At 37.5% G+C, this 27,847-nt stretch overlaps 2 protein-coding genes across 2 annotated transcripts in view; one reads left to right on the forward strand and one right to left on the reverse strand.

Annotated features, from left to right (window-relative positions):
• Positions 1–14,577, reverse strand: part of AIMP1 (aminoacyl tRNA synthetase complex interacting multifunctional protein 1) — a 38,771-nt gene extending 24,194 nt beyond the window's left edge. Inside the window, exon 1 of the mRNA XM_049815468.1 lies at positions 14,522–14,577. Within this exon, the coding sequence (XP_049671425.1) occupies positions 14,522–14,523 (2 nt within the window). The 5' untranslated portion in view covers positions 14,524–14,577. The remainder of the gene's footprint in view (positions 1–14,521) is intronic.
• Positions 14,578–14,839: 262 nt separating this feature from the next.
• The window catches only part of TBCK (TBC1 domain containing kinase), a 147,996-nt gene continuing 134,988 nt past the window's right edge, over positions 14,840–27,847 (forward strand). Inside the window, exons 1-4 of the mRNA XM_049815463.1 lie at positions 14,840–14,926; positions 15,337–15,460; positions 21,018–21,252; positions 24,196–24,268. Coding sequence (XP_049671420.1) covers positions 21,060–21,252; positions 24,196–24,268 — 266 coding nt within the window. The 5' untranslated portion in view covers positions 14,840–14,926; positions 15,337–15,460; positions 21,018–21,059. The remainder of the gene's footprint in view (positions 14,927–15,336; positions 15,461–21,017; positions 21,253–24,195; positions 24,269–27,847) is intronic.

Genomic DNA, 27,847 nt, shown 5'->3' on the forward strand with positions numbered 1-27,847 from the left:
AAGGGCAATTTCTCCAATGCTAAATAAAGTCAATTAATTGAAATTATAGAAAAATATTTAATGGCAACTTCTCTTTCTAAGCTTTTGGTCTTAAGTCTCAAGCAGCCTTTAAATTAAATTCCTTTTCTTCTTCTGTGAGATGTCTCAAGACCCTTTGTTGTGGCCAACTTGTATAGCTAAGTATTCTAGTTTCTGTAAAAGACAGAAAGTATCAACAATCACTTTGTTTCTGCAAGAAGTGTGTTCAAAGACTTCTTTCTATCCGAGCATCTCCTTTGAGTATGGCCATTTCTGGCAGACAATCTTACAAAAACCCATAAATATAACAGAAAGTGCCAGCTGTTTGCCAGATTCTGCTTTCCTGTGCTTTGCACTTCTATGAACAGTCAGGACACAGTGAATCAGCTTTAAGAATCTCACATCACACCTTTTTATTCTGTAAAGTAAGGTACAGTAATGAGCAGATCAAAACAGAAGAAAAAAAAAAAAAAGAGTGGCACTATGTTACCTTTTGCTAAACCAAAGTATCAGTGCAACTAGGAAACTGTTGTAACTTACGCCATCTCCTTTCTCAAAGAAGCAGGATTCATACTTTAAAAAAATCAATTCTCTCTTACAGGTTTCTCCTAACTTCTCATAAAGTATTCTAGACCTGATGTCATAAACATCTTTGGCTAAGATTCACAATATCTGATTTGATTCCACATTTTTGGTAGATGAACTTAAGGTTTAGTTTTGAAAACTATGAAAATTTAAACTATTAAAAAAAACCAAACACTGAGGAGAGCTACAACTGATTAGTTTTGAGATCAAATCTTGGTTTTGACTTCATCATCTCCCTACTTCACTCTAAACCCACAGAAGATCAATAGCAGCTCTCAATTTGTCATTAGGGAGGCAATGGTCTACAACATTTAGTTAAAAATTTGCAATGATGTATTTCTATTGCTAAGACATTTTGGAAATCAGCTATATTCAGTAAGTTTCATGCACTTACCTATCACTACTGCAAAAGGTTGGGTGTTTCACTGGTTTTATACCTGTTACACATTGTAAAATGCAATCGTGGCTTTTACACCCAAATATTTCTTCTCAGGAAATGCAATTCTAAAAGATTAAATGTTTCTGGACTTCAAAAGACAGAGAAGAATCAGATTTACTTATCAGAAACACAGGTCTTCCACAGTGTTATCTGTGGAAAAATACAATTCCTCAATCGCAAAATAGAGTAAAAAGTGAAGCTGTTCACAAACAGGTTTCAAAAAACGTGCCTTTTAAACCAATATACAAATAGACTAAGGCATCAGTTAAGCAACAATATAATGTTGAGAAAGAAAACAGAAGTATCTAAGATACTAGATAAAACTTTTACATTGCTTGAGACTACTTAATCACAATAAAAACCCTAGTTCCCTTTTTACAATAGAGCAAAAAGACATAGTGCACCCCATTACGCTTAAATACCATTTCACCCACGTTGAAAAGACAGGCGCATAGCAATCAAGATTTAACTACCTGCTCATCCGTCTTTCAGAATTAAGTATATTGTTAGCTCTGTAAGGGAAGAATGTAGGTTTCCCGAATCTCACATTGTCAAAGTAAGTTAATACAACTAAAAATATATTTTAAGGTCCTACACAAATATGCATAATCAAAATGTAGATGCTCACCTAGGTCCTTCTCCACACACAGCAAAGGAGACCTACCAAAATATTTTTGGCAGAAAAATGGCAAACACTTGAAAAGCAAGAGCTAGCAATGATAGCACAATTAAAAACCAAACAAACGCACTCAAAAAAACCCCCCACAAAACACCAAACCAAGAACACTGTATTTTTTGTCAAGATTTTGAGCAACATTGATAAATTGCAGTGTAAAAACTCAAAATCTAGAAATTATTATCAAATAAATCACCATGGAACCTCATTTTTGAATCTCAGTACTAGATCAGTCATCCCTATCAGGTACTAGGAATGTGGCACCATAAAAGATCAAATGCAATTTTCACTATTATCCTTGTATTTTGCTAAAGAAAGAATGTTCTTTTTAATATGAGTAAAATGGAATTACAGCCTAAAACATAAGAGGGTAAAATATGGTGATACAGTTTTGCAGACTTAGAATTCTTACATCTTTTTGCCATTGTATCTTCGTCATTCTCCCCAAACAATTGCTATAACTGGGGCTTTAACAGTTGAACAGCCCAATTTTTTTTATTTTTTTTTTTTTTTTTTTGGAGCACTTAAGTGCAATTTTCAAAGTATTCATAAACTATAAACTCCTGTGTAGTCAGTATTGAAAACAATTTGCTAAACAGCAAATTATTAGGCAAAGTCGTAGATTTCTGCCATATGTTATATCAACTCACATCTTTTGCACTGAGAGAGAATAATTGCTTTGCAGATTTCCAAACTAACATGTCTAACAAAGTCCATCCAAGAAGCAATGCCAGCCCTAAGGAATGATTTGCTAGCTCTGGAGACTACAGTCCAACCCCTCTGGCTGCCAGATAAATCAGGCTCAATCCCAGCTGCAGACAGGTCTTTTAGTAGTCCTAAGAGCCTACCCCTCCCTATTTTAAAGGGCTGTAAATAGAAAAACACACACAACCAAACTTTTTCATATTGAAAAACACTGCAGCATGAAAGAGATTTTTAAAAATATGACGAACATTGCACAAAAAGAGGCCCATCCACTGGTATCAATTTTGAGACAACAGAAGTTGCTCAGTAATTATTATTTTTAAACATGAAGACAGGTCTGTCTTGAAAGGGAACAACATACCAAAGTCACAAGCAAGTCACTGCATTAATGAGACAGGCAAAAATCAAATCTATGAGAAGCAATGACTGAAGAAGCAAGACAGGCATATGTTAGAACAAATAAAGGTAGAAGCATGACATTTTTACTTTAAGAGTATTATGACAGGCTTAATTTGAATTAAAATGGATCTGTATGGTAGACATCATTAGAAACTGAATAATCAGAAGTAAAAATTATTTTGTTCAGGTTTGCATTTCAAGACTTGGTAGATGCCACAACATATTAATTAACTTCATCATATCTTGATACACTACAGCTGCAACATTCAAAAGGATAAGGTAAGTTAAGAGTACTTGCAATTTCATTCACATCCCCGCTGTAAGCTTGTGCTGAATTTGTATTCAGGGAGAAGTTTCTACTAATGCTTGTCTCTGTCCAATTCTGGATTAACTTTGTACTCTTTCCCACCTCTGAGCAGACTCCCCAAGGACTAAACAAAGCAGAGACAAGACTACAAGGAGTTCTGTCCAGGCTAAGATGAAAGTCAAGTGATTTGGATGTGGTTTGTAACAAAATTTTTTGCCTTCAGAGCTACCAAAAATTTTCAGTAACAAAGACTGTATACAAAGTTATATGTAACTTTATTTATTAATCTGAGAAGACTGCCCAGTAATTCAATAGACATGGATGGCTCACAACATGGCTCAAGAAAACCAACTTCTTTGCACTACTTGACTTAAGGCTCAACAGGTTACACACCCACTACATCTGCCAGGTCCCCTGGAAGTTCAGTAGAGATTCATCTGGTTGTGCTTTATAGCGCACTCTGAAATTTAAGTAGCAGCTCATATGCCAAAACAGTTGGACAGCCTTATGTATTTTTTCAGCAGTGTGTATCTTTTGGATCCCGCTACATTAATATTTTAATAGTACTATCAGAGTCTTATGATAAACGATCACCACATGCAAAAGGAATTCTCACATAAATCCCATGATGGAAAAGATACAACAGCCACAACATGCTACCCTGTTTCTTTGACCTTAAGCACTGATTTCCAAATGCCAAATTCATCCAATTCTTTGGAACAGAAAGTTTGCAGCAAAAATTGACAGGGTTGTTCGGTTTTTTTAATTTATAAAAGCTTAATTTTCCAAACCTCAGTGTATCTAGTGCCTACCACTGAATAAAGGAAAAAAAAAAAAAAAAAAAGTAGCTGCTACTCATGCCTCAAAGCATCCTCATAAAACTTCCTTGACTGGTGATGGACTTTACAATTACAGACACACACATATGCCTATAAATTCAGAAATATAAGCAGACTCAGCTGCATCTGGACAAGTCTGCAAGGTCAGCATATGCCACAGGAACTTGAAGAATCTGTACTGTGGTTCAGCCTCTAGGGTTTTACTGGGGAGTGAGAGCTTTAGATTACTGTTACAACTACAGAGTAAACTAGCCATAAATCAGACAGAAGAAGAATCAGAACTGCACTGAAATCTACCTGTTGATACCAAGTAGAACACTTTCTCAGGTATTTTATTGATTTTTGTAACTTTATCCTAAAAAAGTGAGCATTCACATTACCTCCTTAATTAAAAACAGACACGGCAGTTATAAAAAGGTAAAGAAGAAAGAAATGTTTACCCCCTCTCCCTAAGACAGGTCTCACTTGAGAACAAAAATATATTTTAAAAGTATCTCTCAAAATCAATCTTTTTCTTTTGGGTCTATCAGAGCAATAAGTATAGTAACCCTTGTCAAAAACCCTAGCTGCTAAAAAGACATTTTTAAAGACATGTCCTCCTCAGAAACTTGAAGAGTTTGGAAATAAGAATACCATTAGCAACATATTTTATGTCAGCAATTGTCTGCAAAATAATGCTATTGCTTAGGTAGTTCACAGGAACATTGATCCCTTTTTTCAATTTTAATTCACAATACTCTTAATGTCTGAAACCTGCCTACTAGTTATCTTACTTAGTTCAACTGTAGCAAAAAAGAATCCTGAAATTTATTACTTTTACGCCAATATCGGCTTTTCTATATGCAAAAGTAGTATCTTGTAGCACAGCTAAAGGAAAACAGGATTTAACCATTCAGCTAATGCAAGTGCTAAGGTTAAAAATAACCATTATTTATTCATGAAAGCATTCAGCAGACATCATGCAGATGTACAGCAAAAGAATCTATGTTCTCCAACTACAACTGCATTAACAATTGCTGGTATTTACTGAGGCAGAAACTTTAAGTATTCTTTTATGTGGGCCAAATAAAAGCTGAAGAAAATTAAACCTGAAACTGTGCGCGTGTGTGCATGTGTCTGTGTGTAATCAATGCAAGAATAATGGCGAACATTATTACCCCTCTTAATGGGGAGCAACAAAGCTGTCACACAAAGCTTTAAGGGGAAAGCCAGTCCTTGCCGAACTTTGACCCTGCAGCTGCAGTATCTTATTCGCACAGGCAAAACTCTCCCACACACATTCAACGACCCAGTTTCATTCATCACACAAATAACTGTACTTTCCAGTGTTGAATTTACTCACATAATACAGGAGGACAATATTTTAATGAAAATCTTCTATAAAAGATACTAACTTACCCTGTACAGAGAATATTATTTATTCAGCTGTGGAGTGAAAAGTCTAAATTAACTTTTAAGTCTAAAGTGGGCTGACAACAACCGATCCTCAGCAGCCAGAAGCAGTTACATATCCCTTCAAAACCACGTGCCAGCAGTATCTACTACTGCATATTCCTGGCATCAGCCTCAAAATACAGGTCTCTCCTTCCATCACGTACAGAGTGAAGAGACTTAAAATTCCTAGCAAGCATCTCATCTACTTACAAAAGTCTTCACATATAACTATTAAATATTGTAACTACCTACATTTTGGATCAATGAATTTAACTTGTGTGGTAGAAATACAGAGAATATTTTTTCCCTTTTGGAGATAAAAGAAAGGAACTCTGAAGAAAAAAAGTTTTCAGTAGATCTACATTTCTGCAGGTGAAGACTTCGCTATTCTCAGCAAGAAAACAAACCATCAACTTCTGAAGCAGACTGTACAGCAACTACCTGTCATATCATTTCTAACTTAAGTGCACAAAGTAACAATTCAAAGGATACTTGAAATCAAAATGCCAGCTTTCCTTTCACTCAGATGCAAACATCCACCAAAGGATTATATTATTACACAGCTACTTCAGATCTACTGATTTGAAACAAACCAAATTTTTATAGAAAGATGTTCCTTGTATTAAAAAAAATCCCACCACTTTCTTCTATACAGCAAATGATGCTTATATTTAAAAGTTTTTTTCTTTTTAAAATGAGAATCATTTAATTCTTATTAACAGAGAACCACCGCTCAGATTTTATACACTTATTTCACATTTTGAAAACCAAATCAGTTTGCAGAGACAGATAAATCAAATGTAAACTCCAGACTACTGTAGTTATTCTAGCTGACACACAGAAATGACCTTCCCAAACCAAAGAGAGCTATCTTGAAAGTGTTATTTTTGACCTAAGTTGTTTTCCATATTCTGAACTAGAGGGGAGCATCAGGAGTTTTTTGGTTACAGGACAGTGCCCTCATCTTCTTCATCCCTCTGTTAATTTAACATCATATGCATACATTCATGAATAACTTCTCAAAAGAATGTTCACACACTGGTACTGAAAAGAACTAAGTCAGGAACACCACTGTTAGTAAATATCTGGGTTTATGAGCACTCGATAACCCACTTTCGAAGTAAGTGTACTCAGTAGTCCTTGGGGCACAGTCCAGAATAGCAACATGGTTACTGAGTTAATAGTATGTTAAGTCTAGCTAAACTTCTGAACCACATCTTCTACAAATACTTAAGTACTGCTTGAGAGAAAGCAAAGCAATATTGTATCTTTTGATGGTACCAAAAAAGTAAGCAGTCCTGTAACTGTCTTTCAGAACCTTCTTTGTATTTGTATGTAGTGAGAAGCATTTTGGGTTCACAGCTTGTAAAACTTGTAGAATGAAAATTATTTTCCCCTCTTTTAATACTAGATCTGTGCAGAGTAAACAAACAAACAAAACCCTTGTGCACTCATCTTGGACGTTGAGAGGGCTGATGTCAGCTATTAAGACTGATGGTATCTGACAGAAAAATCCTCCAAGCAGCTTTTGGGAAATAGCCATATCTCATTTACGGATAAAAAGCTTCTTTTGTTTCCACAGTTTAAGATAAACTGAGCTGAATTCCAATTTTGCTGTGTTGCAAATTATTCTATTAAAAACCCAACTATTTTAAAACATTTATTTTCAATTAGAATATTTTGGTTTCACATCTTCAAAACTTGCAAATTTGCAGGTGAGTTCTCAGTAAAATTTAACTGTAAACTATATGTAAAGGAAAAAAACAACCAAACAAACTGTGCCTCATTCTTATCATTAGCATTATTTTATAGATGGTCATATGGATGTGAAATTACTTATCCACTGTGATGTAGCAGGGTAATTCAACCCCTAAGAAAAGATTAATTTCCCTGGTGTACAATTCACTGTCACATCCTAGTTGGCAACGGTGACTTCCTTAGTGTGTGACTGTTACCAATTACTAGAGCACTTCACATAGAAGGTTCCAAACCTTATAACAGGACAAGCACAAATGTGATCTTACAGCCTTCATTCCAGAGCAGCTGATACCAAGCCAAATGTAGTGCCTCTTGCATGCCATGTGCAAGCCCATGAACTCTTGTGGGAATAGCAGTCCCTAGCTGCCCTGGCTAACTGAACAGCTGAAAAGATCTGCTCGCTTATCTTCAGAGGCTGAAACAAGATGCCACTACAAAGCTGCATATTAAACCGTAATTGAGAAATACTCTGGGATAGAAACCAGATCCAATACCCATGGATCATTTCCGAGAGAGGGTCCTGAAGTCAGAGACTAATCTTTAAACTATTAATTCATACTCAGTTGAAGTTATGTTGGGAAAGCTCCTGATGAGAAGGAAATGGAAATAAAAGTCTTCTATAATGGGTAGTTTTATGCCAAAAGATTGTACCAAATGATCTCAAGAAGAGATCTGCTAACTCGAGGCAATTTTTGATGATGTTTTATGCATTGCCAGCTGCTTTCAAATCTAAAAAGCATCTCAGAATCTGTCTGCTTTCAGATAATTAGGATATGAGACAACACACCAGGGAAGCAGTTATGAGAGGGATTCAATTTTCCTCTAATCCAGCATAGAACCTCTGTCAGGTTTTTTCCAGCATTCTGAGGAAAGAAGAATGGGTTCTTCTACATGAATTGTATTTAACAGATGATGGTTAAATACAGTACATATTGCTTTCTAATATGAATGCTAGTTTCAATTTCCCTCTCTACAGTTTTTGAAGTCAAGGAACAGTTTCTAAGTTGTTAGTTTATATAAAGTGGCATAAGAATTTGTATACAAAGTTGTGGAGCATAATAAAAATTGTAAAAGCTAGGCCAGCAGAAGGTATCTCTTTTCTGGAATTTCTTTCAGAAAATTGTACACAGCAAAGAAGAAGTTATCAAATTCCCATTTCAGTAAGGTATCAAAGTCAGTTTCTTTAGAAACACCAAGGGTCAACAAGTGTTACAGATGCCCACTGATGCATTTAATCATCAAAGTAGATCAATTTCAGACTATCATGACTCTAGGTTGTAAATATAACTTAAGAGAAATCTTATCTTTCATCTTGGTAGGCAAAGATGATTCCCTCACTTATCCCTTTAAAAGTAATTCATACCTTTGTTAATAATGTTCACACTCCTTATGGACAATAAAGGTTTTTTGGACAAACATCCCCTCCTCAGTTTCTGTGGACAGAACGCATGACCTATCCTACCAGAAGGCCACTGGACCAACCGACAATATTCTGACAAAACAGAATGAAGCAAAACAAACCAGAAACATGCAAGTGAACAACTGGAAGGTGCTCTGGTCCAAGACTTCAAAGATAAGATTATTCAGATAATGACTTATTTTCCTAGTTAACTTTTATCCCCCCATTCCTGCCCCTACCCCATGGTAGGAGACAAGATTTGTTGAGTAACAGAAGAGGAACAGAGCCAAGGACATTCAAGAGGAAGAATATACAAGATGATCCAGAAACAGATTCTTTAGTTGCCACACACTAAATATTAGCCTGTAAGCAGTAGCATTGGAATTATTGGAGTAGATTAATTACCACAGCAAAATAAATAGCATACAAAGGAACAAGTGAGCAATCGAATTGCTCCTCTTCTTTTTCCATTTGAACCAGCCAGTTATTTAAAATATGATACCGAAAACTGAAGTTGCAAACTATTTTACAAGCTAGCAATAAGAAAGTAAAAGAACACTAAGATCTGAAACAGCTGCCATCTGCCAGTTCTGAAAGGCATGCCATTTTTAAGATGGTTTCTTTGGGGGGGAGGGGAGGGGTGGTGTAAGTCAAAACCAGCATTTAGAAAAAATCCTATAAATGAAACTATTTCTTTCTGTGTTGGCCAATCACCTGGTATTACAGACCCAGGAGCAGGCCATGACTTGCATCATGAGCAAATGTCCCCTAGAAAACTCAACAGGGATCTGGCACACTGAATTTTGCCATGAGGAGTGCCAGTGACTGCCATGCCTAAAACCAGTTATAACTGATTACAAATTTCTAACCATACTGAATTTAGAGGTATTTGTCAGAAGCACAGAGCATGCTCAGGCAAGGAATTTTACTTATTTAAATATAAACATGTATGCTTGGACAGTTTAAGAATACTCAAATGAATATGGTGACAATCTCAAAACACTTGGAATTGTCATGCTACCTAAGCAAACTAGCACATTCTTATTATGCTCAAAAAGTGCTTCCCCTTGGTCTATCAGATCTATTCAACTGACTAGAAACACAGGGGCTACATTTTCAGGTAGGAAATACCTGCTTGCAAAACGTTTCATGCTTGTTGTGGACTTCACCATTAGAAGACTTTACGGCTCAAAAAAAGTAAAGGCAACTAATTAATGAATTAATCAATTAACACAACACCACACCACAAGCATTATAGAGAAAAAACAAGCTTCTCACCTGGGAATCTATTCCCTCGCCCTGCCTTTCCCCTCCAGTTAAGAGACACACACACAAAAAAAAAAAAAAAAAAAAAAAAAAAAAAAAATCACCTCAAACTTGTAATTTCTCTAGAAAAGAAGTGTGAGGGAGACAGGAGGAAATAAAGAAGTGGCAAGTCAGGAAAGGCCTGACTAGCCACATTATATTATAGGCAAACTATCTCAGCTGTTCAAGAGGCTTCCCAAGCAATATTCACATTGTACTCATGCATACTCAAGACCCTCCACAATTGCCACAGAGAGTTGCTTTTGTTCAGATTCTCCTTTCCTGTCTCTCAACTTTCTAAAGACACTTCAAAGAAGATCAAAAAGCTTGAAAGAAGTGTAGTTGTTTAGTCTATAGGAGAGAAGTTAGACAGGAGACTTGGTCTCGTTCTTCAAACGCAAAGGAAGTTGGTATGAGAATGGGACTAAACTGTTCACCAAGTCTACTGCAGACAGGAAAAAGCAAGGAAGATTTAAGTTAGATCATTTGGAAAACTTTCAAGTAAAAGTAAAGGACTGAACAGGCTGCCTACAGAGGTTGTGGAATATTCATCACTGGAAGGTTTTAAAAACAGGTTAGGCAGACATCTGTCAGAAGTGTTTAAGGTATAACAGATGAGAACGAACTTGAGATCTTTTGCTTCTCTTCTGCTAAGGTCTTTTCATTACACCCAGCATTACAAACCCAATATTTCCCTCTTATACTCCTGCCTTTTATTTAACTTTAAAAAACATGTAGTAAAACCTACCCTTCTAATTGTGATATTTCCACATACTCAAGTGTGATTATTTGGGAGAACAAAACACAAAGATTTGCCAACTGTGAAAGCAGAATAAATAAACCACTTGTGAAGTAAAATAGCAATGTATTAATTTTACACTCAATCTGAAGAAATTGACCCCTAACATCATAATGCAGACAGTACTATATTTTCTTGTTCTCCAAGAGAAAAGAAAATTGTGAGAACTTTAACCGATTACTTACTGACCTGTGGTCACCAAACCTAGTCAGTAAAACATTTTTCAGTTTTTGCTTAAAGAATATTTTTTTTCCCAAGGAAAGCACTTTTTCCCAAGCACATGCACACACACAATAAAAATATATGCACATAAAAAAAAAAAATCAACACAACGAAAGCTGAAGACTGCTTTGAGAAGTATCCAAATCTTTTTGAAACCATATAAAATTATGAGTAAGGATGGCTTCCACCACACCAGGGGAAAAAAGCCATGAGATACTTCCCCCCCCCCCCCCCCCCCCCCCCCCGTTTTAATACTAATGCAACCATGGAAATGAAAACTAAACATCAATTTCCCCCTTGCCCCCACAGTACGACACAAAATCTAACAAGGGAAATGTTTGTTGGTGACAGTAATAAGAACCATACAGATAACCATTTGGAAGGATAATAAACAGCGTTTTCTGTGGGTCTCTGCCGGACTGATATCATCTAGTTCATATCACTACAAGAAATAAGAGATGGTATTTACTTTGCTCACATCTGACGTTCCTAGCAATTGCCCTCTATGCTGACTCCTAAGTTTTACCTGTGTTTTTCAGCATTTAACATTCTTTCAGTTTTAGGAAACACTCTCTTAGAAGAGACAAATGTGAATAAATTCATTCACATGGTAGCTGTGACATAGAGCAATCAAATCATAATCAGAGAAGTTCAAAAATATTATGGTAGATACCAGATTTGTCTTCCTGCACACTTGATCAATCCTTCTTATGACAACTGCTTTACGTTATTTTTATTATACAGATACTTCCCCAGTATGCTTAAGGGGACTTGTAAAGTAGGTGGGATTTGCAGGCACCAGAGAGTTCAATTTTTCTTTTCACTCTTGGTCTAGAGAGGTCTTGGATAAAACTTATCTCCTATTTTGCATCTCAAAACATATTTTTTTTCTTGCCAATTCAAGATCCACTCTTCATTCTGATGCCATTATTTGAGTTCTTGTCCTCCAGAACGTATAAGCTACCTCTGCTGCTTCTTAGGGCTTTTTCAGAAATGAACAGAGTAACATGACATCCATAAAATTATTTATTCTACTTTAATGTTGCGGGGGGAGGAAGCTGAGAAACTGGTACTTTCTAATTTGATTCCACTGATAATTATAAATTTACACACAGCAGCAATTTTAGAAGTGGTCTGTTGATTCAGAAAGAAAATACAACTCACTACAGCTGATTATTACCTTATGTTGTCTGTTGCTATCTTATAATACAAAGTAGCACAGTTCTATACTATAAAAGGTGCTGTATAATAAAAGTATAGAAATATTTTGAGGCATTTTTACAATACTTCCGGACACTGTTTTTAAAGCTTCATGCCAACTAAAATTGATTTAAAGAATTTTGCAAAGCATAATAAGTCCTAGGGGGTTGCTTGCTTCCCCCCATCATGGCATAAAATTAACTTCATTGCTAGTCTTCTTGGATAACATACATAATTGAAATAACAATAACGTATTAAACAGATTTCAGTCAAATATATTTAGGAGAAAAGCCATTACAGAGAACATCTAAATCAAAAGGATGAAGAAATATTCATGGGCTGTTTGGCCCTCCTTTGATAAAGAGACCCTAGGTTAGCCTGCCATTGTTAAAATTCATACTAAATTTTTTTTATAATTATGTCAAAGCAACTTCATGATACCTTTCTACATTAAACTTTTATTTTTCAGATTGTTTTCCCACTCTCATATGTTTCATTATCAGAAGTATCAAGTTTTCAAGGGTCTAGGGAACTCAAGAGTCCTATTATTTCCAATCTGATGGACTACGTTCAGATTTGCACAAATGTCCTTTTCTTAGCAAATATCCTTTTTTATTCAATACCATTCTCTCCAGACTGTCATCTGCTTTCAGTCTGGGGAATGAGAAGTTGTTTCCTTCTCTATTTACATTTAAAGGTATAAAAGAAACAAATACACCTATAGCAATATACAGAAAACATGCACAAGCTTTATAGTTACAACTGAAAAAAGACATTCCAGAGCCCAAATTTGCTGAAGACAGTTTTAAGAATCATTTTGATTTATATCACTCTGCCTTCAACATCTTGCACCTTCAGGATTCAGTGCTGGTAAAAGCAGCACTCACCAATATATTTCTTAAAACTCTTTAAAGTCAAAATCATCGTAACAAGAATATATTGTTAATTTGCAACAGGGTGGGGAGATGACATTATGATGAAGCCGCATTGACAAGATCCTTGAGGCTAGCTTAAAAAAAAAAACAAAACAAAAAAAACCAACCAAAAAAGTCAAAACAAAAAAAAAAACCCACTTTACCAACTATTTGGTAAGATTTGTCAAAGTTCTATCTGTTAGTCATTTCCAAGGCCTTATCCCTCTTAATAATATCCAGTACTAAACCCTCAGTTTTAGGACTTTGGTTTTATTTTACAGATTTTGGGCTTACTTTCCAACAGGCCTGCCAAGTAATGTATTATTATTTAAACATAACTGAAAAATAATATAGTAAGTGAATGATAAGAGCATAAAAAAATGGGGTGCTATACTTAATCACTACTGCCTCACCTTACTATGGATTTCATGCAAGTATCCTGAATCGCAAAATTATTTGTGAAAAGCAATAACTGTATTAAAAAAAATAAATATCCAAGTTAAAGAAACGGAAAGAGCAGGAAATGCAAGGATTACTTATTTTGCAGCAGTATTTTCTTCATTTTGCCAGCTACTAAACCCAGCACAAAACCACCATTACCTCAAGGTATACGATACTTTAGTAACATTGCCATATGCCGGTTAGCTGTGGACTCGTAACATAACCTAACAAGCAACAAACCATAAGTTCATCCCTGTCATCCAATCCATGCATCCCTGTACAGACTATGTGATGTATGTTAAATCTTGCAAGTACCTCTACTGAGGATGGACCAAACACTTAGTTATATTCTGTTTTTCATTCACTGATGTTTATGCAAAAGCATAACGAACATATATACCATTTACCAAAACAGAGAAAGCCTCTACTTTTCAATTAGTAACAGCTGTTCCTACGCAAAGCTCAGTAGATACTCTGTGCCTGTACTTTCCAAGCTAGTACAGCATTTTCTTCAACAGCCCATCACTATGCCCCTTCCAAACTGTCACTTCGATCGATCGGCTGAATAAAGGAACACAACTGATTTCAGAAGAACCATTTCACGTGCATGCTTCCTCCCCGCAAAGTATGGTATCTGTATCTGCAATGCCACCCTACAGCTACAGCGCACATTAAGCCCCATGATTAAATTCCTTACGCAAATGAAACAACAACGAACATAACGCCCTTTCCTCTAATTCGAGGCACTCATCCTGCCCCTCCGCTACAGGGGAATTGCCCTCAGAGGGACGGCCGCGGCACACAGCCCACAGGGAACACTCGCTCCAGCCGCACCCCGCAAACTAACAGGGCCCTACCGGGCTCCCGCTGCCCGCCCCAGACAGCTCGGCTCGGCCCGGCCCGGGGCGGGGGGGGGAGCCCCAGGGCATCAGACCGCCATGACACAGCCCCCCAGCGGCAAGCGGTGACCGAACTAAGCCACCCACGGGCGCGCTGAGAGCAGGCTGAGGGGACAAAAGCCACCCACCCCCGCGTCGGGACTCGACCGGGCCCCCACAGGCCCCACCAAAAAAACACTCACATGAACCGAGCCGCCGCCACACACCTTCATCCGCTGAGGGAAAAAGGACCCTCTCCTCCAAGGCTGCCCGAGCGAGCGCCTGAGGTTTATAAGAAAGCCTCACTACCCGCAGCGAGCCGTTTTTACGGCCAAGGCGCTCAACGCGTCGTTCTCAGCGTGTTGGCAGAGTGCGCACACACACAGATGAGGGTGTATGGTGGGGGGGGAAGACTATTACGTTCCTGTTGTGGGTTTTTTTTTTAAAAAGGCCCAGACAAAAAGAAGGCTCAGGCATGGCGCAGGTCACCTCTACGGCAGGGTCCTTCAGGCGGCCGGCGGGGAGGAGTGACGCCGCGGAGCGGGCTGAGGCCGCTGGCGCCGCGCTCGGGGGAGGGGCGCGTAGCAGGGATGGCGGCGCTGGCGCAGGTACCGCCGGCAGCGGCACTAGCTCTGCCCTTCCCCTTCTCCTTCCCCTTTACCCCCGCCAGGCCGTGCCCGGGCCGGTAGTCCCCGCTGAGGGCGGTGGCCGGCGGGTAACGGGAGAGGCTGAGGGAGCGGCCGGCCCGGCGGGAGTGAGGCGAGGCAGGGCGGGGGCGAGCGGTCCCCCGCGGAGCCGTGAGGTGTGAGGGGCCGGTCGGACGAGGTCAGCGCCGGTTCGCCCCTTTTTGGGGTCGGGTTTGGGCTGCGAGCAACGGCCGGGGTGTGGCGCCTCAGGGCTGGGGGCGGCGGGGGGTGTCTCTGGCTAGCGTGAGAGGGCCTGAGAGGTTACCAGGGCTGCCCCGGCGTTTCTAGAAGTCATTTAGCAAACTGGTTAAAACTGATTTCTCTTTTACTAGATTTAATTCCTGAACAGCCGTGACGTACAAATGAAATGGTGGCAAACCCCGCCTTTATGCGAGTAGGGACACTGATGTAGCAGAACGGGCAGACAGGCTGTAACCGAAAGACACTGATAAACAGGTAAAAGAAGTAACAGCTATATAAAATAGAGAGATGTGACTAAAAGCCTACCCATCTCTATTAACATTAGGCTATATATTTTCTTCATGCTATCCAAGTGCTGTTATTTTGTCCCACTACCTAAATGTTTTAGCCGCGGATCAGATAGGAAACTTGAGATGTCCGTAACTCTCGCTAACTCTTATACCTGGCTTTCAAAGCAGCAACGTCTTAATCTATGTAGCGACATTGTGAGTGCTCCAAACACCACCGGTAACTAATGTTATGCAAATACCTACATAGAATACAGAGGCTTTCATGTATGTATGCCAAAATTCTCCAGATATTACTGAGATAGAAGCCACCAATGCTGTAGCTAAAATTGTAGCTTTTATTTCAGTTACTTTATCAAATTAGTAATTACTATAGTTGCAACAGGAATGTTTTAAGACTAAAGAAGACAAGATATTTTGTGAACTAATTTCTTCTTATGAAGTGGCCTACTTTGTTGAAAACGCTGTGATTTAATGAAAAACAGTGTAAGTGTAGGGTGTTCCAGCCACCTGCTCTCCTGAAATTGTTCTCAATTGCTTTAAAAATAATTCAGTAGTAGTACTGATTATAAGTATGTTTTAACTGTGAAAAGCTGCCTTCATTAGGCAAGGAGCATTTACACCTGGAGACTCAGGAGGCATTTAAATAACTAGCCATTTCAAATTACTAACAGGTATTAGCACATGGCTAGTTGTCCTTATTTCTACATGTGGATGCTTTAGAAACCATAGATGTGTTTCACAGGATGGATTCATTCAGGTTGGTATGTTTGTATGTGCAACGTTTTCTTCTGAAAGTCAAATCTATATTTTGATTTTTTTTTTTAAGGGTAAAGTTCTTAGTGTCCATTGGCTCAATTGTCTTAGCACTGCTGCAGTGGAAAAAAAGTTGTAAATGATGGCTAGAAAATGCTAAATTCTGAAGAAAAAATATTTGTTCTCTGAGAGCAGTAGGTATTCAGAGGCGCAAATAAGTTGCTCAGTAGATGAGGGGCTACCTTTTGTATTTTATTTCTCAGTGTTGGGCATCGAAAAGCTATCAAGTGAAAAATTATCAAAATAGCACTAATCTGAATATTAAGTAGGAATTTGTAAAAGTTTTGTGTTTGTGATGGGTTTTGCCGAGAACATTGGTTAGTGGTTTTGTGTACTGTAAAGGTTTCTAAGGGAGATTTGGATGGAGGTAGTGGGCTAGGGAAGGTCATTCAGAGGTGGGATGCAAAACAGGCCACTCGTGCACTTCTAATCTTTATTCCAGACCTATTTCGCAGATGTCGTAGACTATCGTGTACAGAATAAACACTGCTTTGGAAATGACGACTTAGTAATTTTACATTACACTAATCGGACAAGTCTTCGCTTCCTCTTCCATCCTCGCTGTTTTGGATTATCAGAATTGAATTTCCAGATTTCAGTTCCAAAATTGAATTTGCCATAACTGTTTCTGGTGTCAGTTTAAAATAACAAACATTTCTTTTTTTCTCTTCCTCTTTTTATTTCAAAGGAATAGGGAAGTTCTGTAGGATATAATTCATTCCTCCAAATCATAAAATTAATGCAATATGTGTCTTCGATATAGAGAAAAGGTGAGTTTGAGGTGTAAAATTGTGTGCCTTGAATATGTGGAGGATGTGTAGCACTCTATGTTTATAGTTGTGCCAGACTCTGATGTGGATTTAAAAAAAAACCAACCACACAATTTAAAAATAATCAGGTAAGATCTTTTTTCAGATGAACTTTTAAAATATGTGTAACACTTCTGTTTGAATTTAGAAATGTTGGTTCCTGGAGAAATGACTAGACTGAAATAACTTAGTTAAAAAAAAAACAACTTAAGCTGTAATGTATGGCCCTTTTTAAAGGTGGTGGAAGGATTAAGTTTTTAGTTTTGGGGTTACATGGTTTATTTTTCAAGTCAGTCACTGGGATTTATGGAAGTTGAGAGTTAAGGACAGAGATCAGAGTTTAATTGTAAAGGTAGCTACTGACAGAACTAGCTCTTTTTCATTATCAGAGAGTACCTTTTTTTCATTGCTTTAGTGGATTCCACAGAATTAACTCTATAATATGATAAGGACACCTCAGTCCTTTAGGTGGCTGACAGGAAGGATTGTTTGCTTATCTCTTGTCTGCCTTTTTGTCTGTGTGCTTCCTAACCAAAGGAAGTGAGAGAGAAATCTGCAGTTGTCTAGCTGAAAGCATTGCAGGTAGTCTGATTCATCCTTGTAGGCCAACTGATCTGGAGTACAAGAAAAGTGTAATCTCTTAAAATGGTTATTGAGTTGATGATATTTAACAATTACTTTTATTAAAATTCCTTTCTAAATGTCAGCTGCATGCAGATACCATGTATTGGAGAAGTATTATCTAGCAGATAGTTTTTCTACAGTAAAAATGAAAACATTTCTTACCTGAGTAAATATATTGTACACAACAACTTTTTAGAGACATAATGCATCTCACTGTTTGGCATAATTTTAGTCTCCCTCCCCTCAATACTGATCGTATTAACTTTTTTTTTTTTGTTTTAGAGCAATTATAGAGGACTGTTGTGCCAAGCAAGATTATAATTCATTCTCTAAATCAAGATATTTTTTTTTTCTTCATGGTTAATATATAATTTCTTTCTGAGGCCGGGTAGTTCATTTGGCAAACATGATGTTTTTACAGGAATGTGGGTCTTTTTATAAATACACAGTTAAAGCTTTCCAGTTGGAACTTGCTGCATGCCAATAAGTCCATTTGCTTGCATTCAGTCCAATTTATGTTTTTCCAATGGAATATTCTAACTGTAAATTGCATTGTTGGCATCCGAAAATAGATCATTTCCACAAAATATTAAATATTCATGAGGTATGAAAGCATTGTATCTTTACAAATGAGACTTTTAATACAAATATACTACTATAAATACTCTAACGCTCAATGCTGTTTCAGATTTATTTTCTTCCTTTTTAAAGTTTGATTTCTTAATGCTATGCATCCATATTTAATATGATGTTGTATATTAGAATTTAAATGTACATATCTCATGTCTGTTGTTTCTTCAGGGGAAAAAAAACCCACAACTGAGAGCAGTCTTACATTTGCTTTGTATCTTAAATTGAACTGTATTAGTTAAAATAGAAGGTATGTTCTATGATTTCCATTTGTATAGATTTAGTAAATATGTTTGGTATATAAGGATCTCTGTGCAACTTGTTGTGGGGTCACTCTCTCAATTAAGAGTCACAAAAGAAAATTAGTAGGTTTTTACTGGGAATTTTGTGCTGGGAACAAAGTTGTTCCCTTAGAAAATAATTTTGAGACGTTAAAGTATTAAATGCTCTGTTTCTCCTGTGTGACTTTCTCATGAGAGAGTAGGTTTTCCTGAAAGCAGCAGGTCAATGTTGGCTGAAAGAATAATAAAAAAGTAGCACTTAGTTTTGTTAGTGCTCTGCATAATCTTGTTCTACTTGGGTTTTGGTTCATGAAGCCCGTAAGATGATAAAAAATTATTACATATAGTTAGAAAGAATTATGTTGGTTTTATACTTTAAGCTTTTCATATTATTTCTCTTACGGACTTCAAATCCTGAGGGTTCTTCCTCCTCTTTTCCTGGAGCAACTGCATATCTGTTTCTACTCTTTAGAGCTTATAATTACTGTTCCGTAGCTGACGAGTTGGATGTGCTTTCAGCATCAGTGGACTATTGTCGTGGTTTAACCCCAGCCAGCAACTAAGCACCATGCAGCTGCTCACTCACTGCCCCCCCATCCAGCAGGATGGGGGAGAAAATCGGGGAAAAAGAAGTAAAACTTGTGGGTTGAGATAAGAATGGTTTAATAGAACAGAAAAGAAGAAACTAATAATGATGACGCTAATAAAATGACAACAGTAGTAATAAAAGGATTGGAATGTACAAATGATGCGCAGGGCAACTGCTCACCACCCGCCGACTGACACCCAGCTAGTCCCCGAGCGGCGATCCCCCACCTCCACTCCCCCCAGTTCCTATACTAGATGTGATGTCCCATGGTATGGAATACCCAGTTGGCCAGTTTGGGTCAGCTGCCCTGGCTGTGTCCTGTGCCCCTCCAGCTCTCTCGCTGGCTGGGGATGAGAAGCTGAAAAATCCTTGACTTTAGACTAAACACTACTGAGCAACAACTGAAAACATCAGCGTGTTATCAACATTCTTGCATACTGAACTCAAAACACAGCACTGTACCAGCTACTAGGAGGACAGTTAACTCTATCCCAGCTGAAGCCAGGACAACTATTTCTGTTGATTGTATACACAGATGCTTCCCAACTCTGTGCTGTAATGTCTCTACAGTTGAAGTGAGCTGGATGGTATTCTGCATAGGTTTGTTAATGAAGTTGGTTTTTTTTGTTCTATGGCCTCTTGTCCCATGTTACGTGGAACTGCCATCTACTTCACCATCACAACTTCTAGACCAGAGCTCACTTAAGAGTGTATAAGCTTGACCTTCTTATCTCTGTTTGTATATGTATCCTTACACACAAGTATGTATGTGCTATGGAAGTTAACGTGTGCAGAGGGGTAATACTGCCTAATGACAGCTTGTAGTGTCTTGAGTCACTGTCTGGGCAATCCAGAAACAAGCTGAACAGAGGCTTTATTCAGTTTTTGGAATTTGGTATTTCTTGCCTCAGATGAAGTTCTTAGTTTCCTAGTAAAAAGAGGTCAGGCAGTTTTACCTGAGGCCTAGCTGACTGCAAGTGTCTACTACTTGTGCATGGTTTAGATTTTCATGTTCTTGACTGGCATAATGGTTGGCTATGGAGAAGTGCAGAGAAAACGTTTAGTTCACACTGAATTGAAATGCATAGCTCAGAGGAGAGAGCTTGTTCCTGTTGGAGAGGAAAATGGTCATGTAACTAAGTGCTCCTGGAGCTAAACTGCAAGCTAATTTATTTTGCTTGACTGTCTCACAGAAACATTTAATGTAGATTACTTTCTTAATTTGTTTTGAGTCAATGTGTAAGCTAGCAGTTTACCTATGGGTAGGGAAAGAAATGGTGGTAGGACAGAAGACTGTTGTTACTTCATAGCTTTAAATATTAGAAATTATATAGGATATAGTATATAGATAGGATTATCACTAAAGCTGTGCTAATCTGGATTTGTGGCCTGCTTAGACAAGGTGGTGTTTTACAAGAGGGTTTTTTTCTGTTTGGTGCCTTTACTGTTCTGGTTTTTTTAATAAATAACCTACTATATTGCAGTAGTCATCTGAAGACTGCTTGTATTAAAGCATTTATATGCTCCTAAAAATATTTTTATTTTATTCTTAAATCTGTGTTTATCAGTATATTTTCATTTTTAAAAAATGGATGAGTTCATGATGCAGCAGCACTGTATTATTATTATTGTGTTCATTATGCAAAAAATGTCCTATTCCCCCATAAGAGAGAGAAAAACATTTTAATTGCATTGTTTAGTAAGCAACTAGTAAGCTGAGTCATAAGAATCTGTATCTTTTCCAGATAAATTTTTACTCTGTGTTGTCTTTTTAAGGAACACAAATTGCTCCAAAAGGTCTAAGATTGTGTGAAAAAGATGTTTCCTTTAAAAGACACTGAGATGGGTGCTTCCACCTTCTTCGCCTCAGCTCTGCCACATGATGTCTGTGGAAGTAACGGCCTTCCTCTGACACCTAACTCCATAAAAATTTTGGGGAGATTTCAAATCCTTAAAACAATCACCCATCCCAGGCTTTGCCAGTATGTTGACATTACCAGAGGTAAACATGGTGAGTATCTGTTTAATAAGGAAACTTTATGTATGGTTACAGTTATATTTTTGTGACAATGTATCTAAAGGTGACTGATCAGAATATTGCCTTTATAGCACCAGAAAGTGGCTGGTTTTCTGTCTCAAAATGACTTTATGCCTTTGCTCTGACTGGTGGTACTGGTGCTTTTTTTTCTTCTCTACAGAGTCAAGGCAGAGGTTAGTTGTCTGTCCTCTTGTTATATGTTATGCTAACTGATAAAAGCTGAGAACTTTCTTCTCTTTATACCTCACTGTAAAATTTTTGTATTCAGTTGCTGTGCCGTGTCATTGTGTGGGACATTGAAATACATGTATTTTTGATGCTGAGCTCCTAAACCCGTATTCTAATCTTGTGAACATTTTCATGTAATGATTAGGTTTCTTGTACTTAATTTGCAGCTGTTCTTGTCTCAGTCATCACGTAAGCTTCCCTTATTTTTTTATTCTGGCTCTTTAAGACCTCTCCCATTAACAAGTACTTTATTCTAGTATGGATATTTTTTTTTAGTAACTGTTATCACACTTGTTAGCTCAAGGCTGTGAAAAGAGTCTGGAAGATTTGCTACGAGAGAGAAAGCCAGTCAGGTGAGGTGTCAAGCTAAACTCAAATACACTCACTGTACTTTCACATATCATTTGTGGCTTCAGTTGTGGTTTTTTCTGCTCCAGATGATCTTATTCTGTTGCAAACTCGGCAGGAGTACAGCACTTAATTTCCACAAAAAGGCTGAAACACCTGTGACAATTTAAGTGGTTGCCACCTTTAACTTTGAAATCAACAATGTTCCAATATAAAAGTGCACTGTATGTATTTGTTAGGTTAGCTATGGGGTCTCATAAAGTAGAGCCAAGTAATATTTTCCCCTTTAGAAATGCAGTATGATAGGATGTTTCAGATTTTTAGAAAATAAGGATATTGCCAACTCCGAACACTGAAGTATTCAATGGGGCAGCGGGTTCTTTTTGTGTTTTCATTTGCTCTCAAATTTCTAAATTTTTCATTTTCTATGGTCAGGAGATCTAGAAAGTTTATTCCTTTTCATCTTGTTTTCACTAGTACCTCTTGAAAGAGAAACTGGGATTATTTTAGGATACTGTTTGGAATGAAAGGTTAAGAAACATTAGCTAACATAACATTTAGTAAATAAAATATATGGTTAAATAAGAAAACATGGCCTTTTTGACAATGAAGAGTCAATGACATGAAGGTTTATGAATGTGTATAAATATGAAACAGAAGATATCTTCTCATAATTGAAGTAACTTGAAGGATAGCAAATAAAACATCTAACCATGAAGTCAGGAGACTGCTCTGTTTGTAGTGGTTAGAATAGCTGTTAATCACCTTCAAATAATATGGCAAACTTGGTGGGAAATTTTTTCATTCTGATACTGACAGAATTTTTCACGTGTCAGTCCTATACATTGTGATTTAATGTTATTTTTCTTGCAAATGTCAGTTTCTACCCTTACAGAAAAACATGAAAGCAGACTAGGAAAACAATGCAAAAAAAAAAAAATTAATAAGATGTATGCATTCCCCCAAAAGACCCTCAAAGAGGGAATATAAAAGTAATAGAAAAACATTCACACTGAAATTATTTGATGGGAGAGACAGAAGCCCCCTCAGTAAGCAGTTGGACATCACGTGTGTAATGACAGAGCAAGCAGGGGAGGGGTAAGGCCTGTAGCTCACGTGTACAGCACCTGAGAAACCTCAGCGAAGCTGTTCAACGCACTGTGAGGAGGACTGGGGAGGCTGTATGTTCAGTGACTGTTAGAAGACAGATTTAGCTTGATGCACCAGGCAAGGCATTTCTTGGATGACTCCTATTTTCTTTGCTAAATTTCACTCTTCTGACCTCAGAAGAGGGTTTATGACTAAAAAGACGATGATAAGCTGTACTTCAGAGCTCCTAGATGTGGTGCTCATTAAGACCTGACTTGTGGTAAACATGGAGCATGTTCACCTCCAGGCATGATCCACATCAGTCGAAGGAACCAGTTGCACTGTAGCATTGTAGAAGGCAATCCCAGATATTTTTTTTCTTCCAAAGGAAGCTTAAGTGGTCCTTCGATTTCAAAGAGAAACAAAGAGTTGAGTAACAAGCATGCCAGCTTTAATGTGATGACTTGTGTTCCTCAAAGTGTTTTCCATCTTTATCTTACTGTAACAGTCGTCTTATATAAATATGTTTGAAACAGTTTAGTTTGATTTGATTTTGAATCTGAATATTCACTACTAGCTGTTCTACTAGTAGGAAGTAGCAAAGTGTAGCTTATTTAGGAGTCATCTTGCACCCCCATGTAGTATCTTATACCTTTGTCTTCTCCTACTTTATAATTGCTGTCTTCAGTACAACAATTGTTTTGTCTTTTCCTTTGTATTCGGAGCCAGGCCATCAGTCTTTGGAACATGTGGGACACCTGCAAGTCCTATAGCTATTTGTTGGGCAAGAGGTACTACAGCTAGTTGGCCCATCAGGATTGCAACTCTTGCGCCCATTCCCGAGTCCCTTTTCTCAAAGCTGGTGTTACTTGGAGTCTCTCTCTCATTAACCCAGCTACAGATAACCTGCAAATTTGTAGATGCTTATCTTCTTTGAGATGTCTATTCTTAAGCCAAATCTGATTGACATTGGCTGAGGCGTTCAATATTTATTAGGAGGTTACTGGATGGATGGATTGATGGAGCTTTGCATGAGGAATCAGAAAAGATAATCTGCTCTATCTCATAAATGAAAATGGTGGTGATATCCAGAAGTTGTACACCTTTAGCATTTAATTATGTGTAATTTTCCCTACAGTGTATGTCAGAATACTTTACATCTGCCAAATAGTAGATTGAGAAGTCTGTAATCCCACTGTCTCATTTGGATTCTAGTCCTCTTATAATTTATTTTTTTTTCTTCTCAATTAGAGAGACTGGTTGTGGCAGCTGAACACTGTGAAAAGAGTCTGGAAGATTTGCTGCGAGAGAGAAAGCCAGTCAGGTGAGGTGTCAACCTAAACTCAAATCCACTCACCATAATTTCACATATCATTTGTGGCAAAGTCCCAGACCTTTTTTTAACTTTCACTGGTTTATATAAATTTTACTCTGTTAAAGTTTAACTTAAAGACATTGTTTATCAGATAAAACATGTGCCTGAAAGAGGAGTACTTATTTCCATACAATTCTAAAAGCTAGAAGACTTATGTGGAACTTGCTTACAACTGAAATACTTTGTAACTCATAAAATCCTGTCTGTCTTGTAATAGTAGTTTGGGGTTTTCTTTTTAAAACTAAAATCAGACCTATGACAGGATAAGTATCTTCCTAAGAATTTGAAGAATGTATGCCTGCCAGATGATGAAATACAACTTTCATTAGAAAGGACAGAATTTGGTGTGGTTTTTTCATATGCAGAAATCTATTAATTTATTAACCAGAAAGTGTACAGGGTGTCAGATATATATGCCAGGGTACTATAAGCGATTTGAATTTGGGTTAAGATAGTAATTTTGGCAAGGCTTTGGTCAAAACCAAGTCCAGAGGCTGGATGTCAAAAATATTTGCTTTCATACTAGGATGTATAGAATAGTTGATCTCTATCTTTAATGAAGCAAACAAACAAACAAAATCCTCATCAGACTTGTTGCTAAAAGTGTTAACTGTAATTTTCAAGTCTATCACTATTACCTTTGGAGCAAAGAAGTAGTCTCTTGTCCTAAAGAATATGTAACACAGAAAATGTAAAGAGTGGAAGAAGAGAAACATTATTTCAATTTGGGGTAGCAAGGCATTGTAGGCTAACTGGTTATTTCCAGAACTGCAAATATATCAATATAAAGCACATTTAGAGAAATCAAAAGTCTCTTCGTTCTAGTTTCTGGAAAGTTTATAGAAAGCATTAGATTTCACCTCTCTTGATATTCATGCAAGTGTAGAGATGATAATTACTCGGTAAAATAATTGACAAATTCTTATGTGTCTTCCCAGTTAACATTAGGCACCTCAGGTGGGCTGTGTTTCATAAGGTACCATGCAGATAGACTTCTGTGACTCATCCCAAATTAGATTTGTATAAAGGGAGTAATACTGGATCTGTAGCCTTCCGAGACTTGCAACCCCTACATAGGATGCTAACAATGTTGTCTGGCAGAGATAAATCTAAATGCAAAATGCTCTGTGCCTGTGTGTTAGCTTTTTGTAAATTTAAGCTTTATGACAGTATGTGTTGCAGAGGTCTATAGTTTGAGGAATGTTAGGCAAATATGGCTTCCTTTTTTCCTTAAGATAGAGAGGTATTTAGGTGCAAAGGGCTTTTCATGTGTGATATATATTACAGCCCTTCACACAGTTTTGCATCAGGTTCCTATTGTGCAAAGTTCCAGAAATAGTTAAAGCTCTTTTCTTTCCTTTTTCATTCAGTTCTCACACTGTTCTTTGAACGTGTGTATCTTGGTGTCACATGAGAAGCAGCCCAGACTTTCTGTTGTCTCTTGACTGTTTTTGAAAAAGCATGTGTGTAGCTATTTTAATTTGCTTTGCGTTGCTTGATACAGTATACTTATGTAGATTCTCTGACAACTTCTGTTGCAATTTAATCCTGCAGCCTTAGAATTGGAAGGGGAAGATGTCCTTTTCTGAAAGGAAAAAAAAAAATATATATTTCTCTGTCATAATTCTAAACAAAACTTTCTCAAATAACGGTTGTGGTCTGTATGCAAATCCATTATGCCCCTCTATACTAGCATGTGTTTTGTGGCACCCAGAAAGATTTTTGAGACCTTTTCAGATAGTTTGCTACGGTATGCAACTTTGGTTTTTTGACACCCTGGGAGAAGTTGCTTAGTTTGCAACAGTTACCTCAGCTATTTGGACTGTGGCTCTGTTGAAAGGAGATGTATGAAGCCTGGCTTTATTTTTACCTTTTGGCTTGAGAGAGTTTTTACTGAAATAAGTTATTCTACTATCTTATCTTTCTTTTAATGAGCTGATTGGCATTTCTTCAGGAAGTTGTAACACCTGAGGTATAGGGCTAAAATACAGCCTGTATGTGTGTTCATAGCTTTAAGAGATGTTAGTGATTCGTCTACTATACATTACAGCTTTTGCAGTAGTAGCTAAAAGGTAAATTATGTTCACTTCAGATGAAGTTTCTTGAAAGAAAGACCGATGTGGTGAGACCCATATATTTCCAGAAATAACTTGGGTGGACCAATTCCCAGTTATTGGTTATGTGATCTGTCTATATCAATTACCTTTGGAGGGGGGAAGTATTTGTCTTTTTCCAGGTATTCTTATTGTCTTGGTCAATGATAGCATAGCTGGTTACACATCCGGAGTTGATGTGTATGCTATTGCAATTAATTTTATAAACTGTTTATGGAATGCGAGAATCTGCTCTTCTGGTTTCTAGATTAATTTTCCTTACGCTTGCCAGTAACTTAAGTCCTTTGCACCTGTACCACAAGCTGACGTAAAAACAGCAGGAAATCTTCTATTATGTTAGTGCTGAAATTCAAGACATTACATTATGGACTGTCTGTCTTTCCACACATACTGGAAAACAGGCCATACAGCTGTTTGGTAGTTACTTGCAGTTACTCTTTCCTGAAGTCATGCATCAAGTGTAACATACATTCCTTAATATATGAATTATATATAATAAATAAATAAATAAATGCAGCAGAGTTCTTTGTTCAGTTAACCTCAGAGTTTCACCAAGTCGTCCAATTCTAATGAATCAGTTGCACATAGGGGCCAAATGCTGGAAATTAGAGCTCTAACCATTTACCTTATCTGGTCTGTCACAGTGCAGTAAGTCATTTTACTGAGGATACCACCAAAAATTTTCTTTAACTTGGATTTGTGATATATTCAAGAATTCATTCATTGCCTAAGAATACTGTGACAGCAGTCTCCAGGAATTACAAAGATGGTTTGTCATTGTCCTCAAAGCTTAACGTGGTCAACTTCGCTTTCAAAGGGTAATGCAAGTAAACGTTTGGTAATTTATGGCCACATTATTTTCTCTTTTGAGTGATGCATGTTTGGGATTCTAGAAGGAGCATGTGCTGCTGTTAGAACTCTATCCAGTAAATTTCAAGAACTCTGAAATGGATGAAATGAGGCAGCTCTTTGCAATTCTTACCATGGGTAGCCAGATGCAGAAGAGGAATTTAATAGAGCTCTTTAGTGTTTTCTGTGTTTTATTCAGGGGATAGCCATGTGGACATCATAACTACAATTAATGCTTGTAAAAGTGACATTGATTCCAATTTTCTTTACTGTCCTTCTACAGGGCATCACAATAACAGCAGAGGGGCTCTTTTGGAGTTGTGTGCCACAGGGAGCTCAGGCTGCAACCATGGATAAGAGTTTTAGGATAGGGTAGGATAAGAATTTTAGGCATTGGTGTCCCATTTTTTTACCAGATCAGTCTCCATTGTCCTCTGTGTGAAAGACTGTAGTCTGGGTCATTGTTTCCTGTTTGTTTATTCCCAATTTATTGTCCTGTTTGTTGTTACTCTGAGTCAGAGAAAGTATGCACTTAATTTTTGTTTATAACTGTCACATTAGTGCA

This window comes from Accipiter gentilis, chromosome 12 (genome assembly GCF_929443795.1).
Source record: "Accipiter gentilis chromosome 12, bAccGen1.1, whole genome shotgun sequence".
In the NCBI taxonomy this organism is placed as follows: domain Eukaryota; kingdom Metazoa; phylum Chordata; class Aves; order Accipitriformes; family Accipitridae; genus Astur; species Astur gentilis.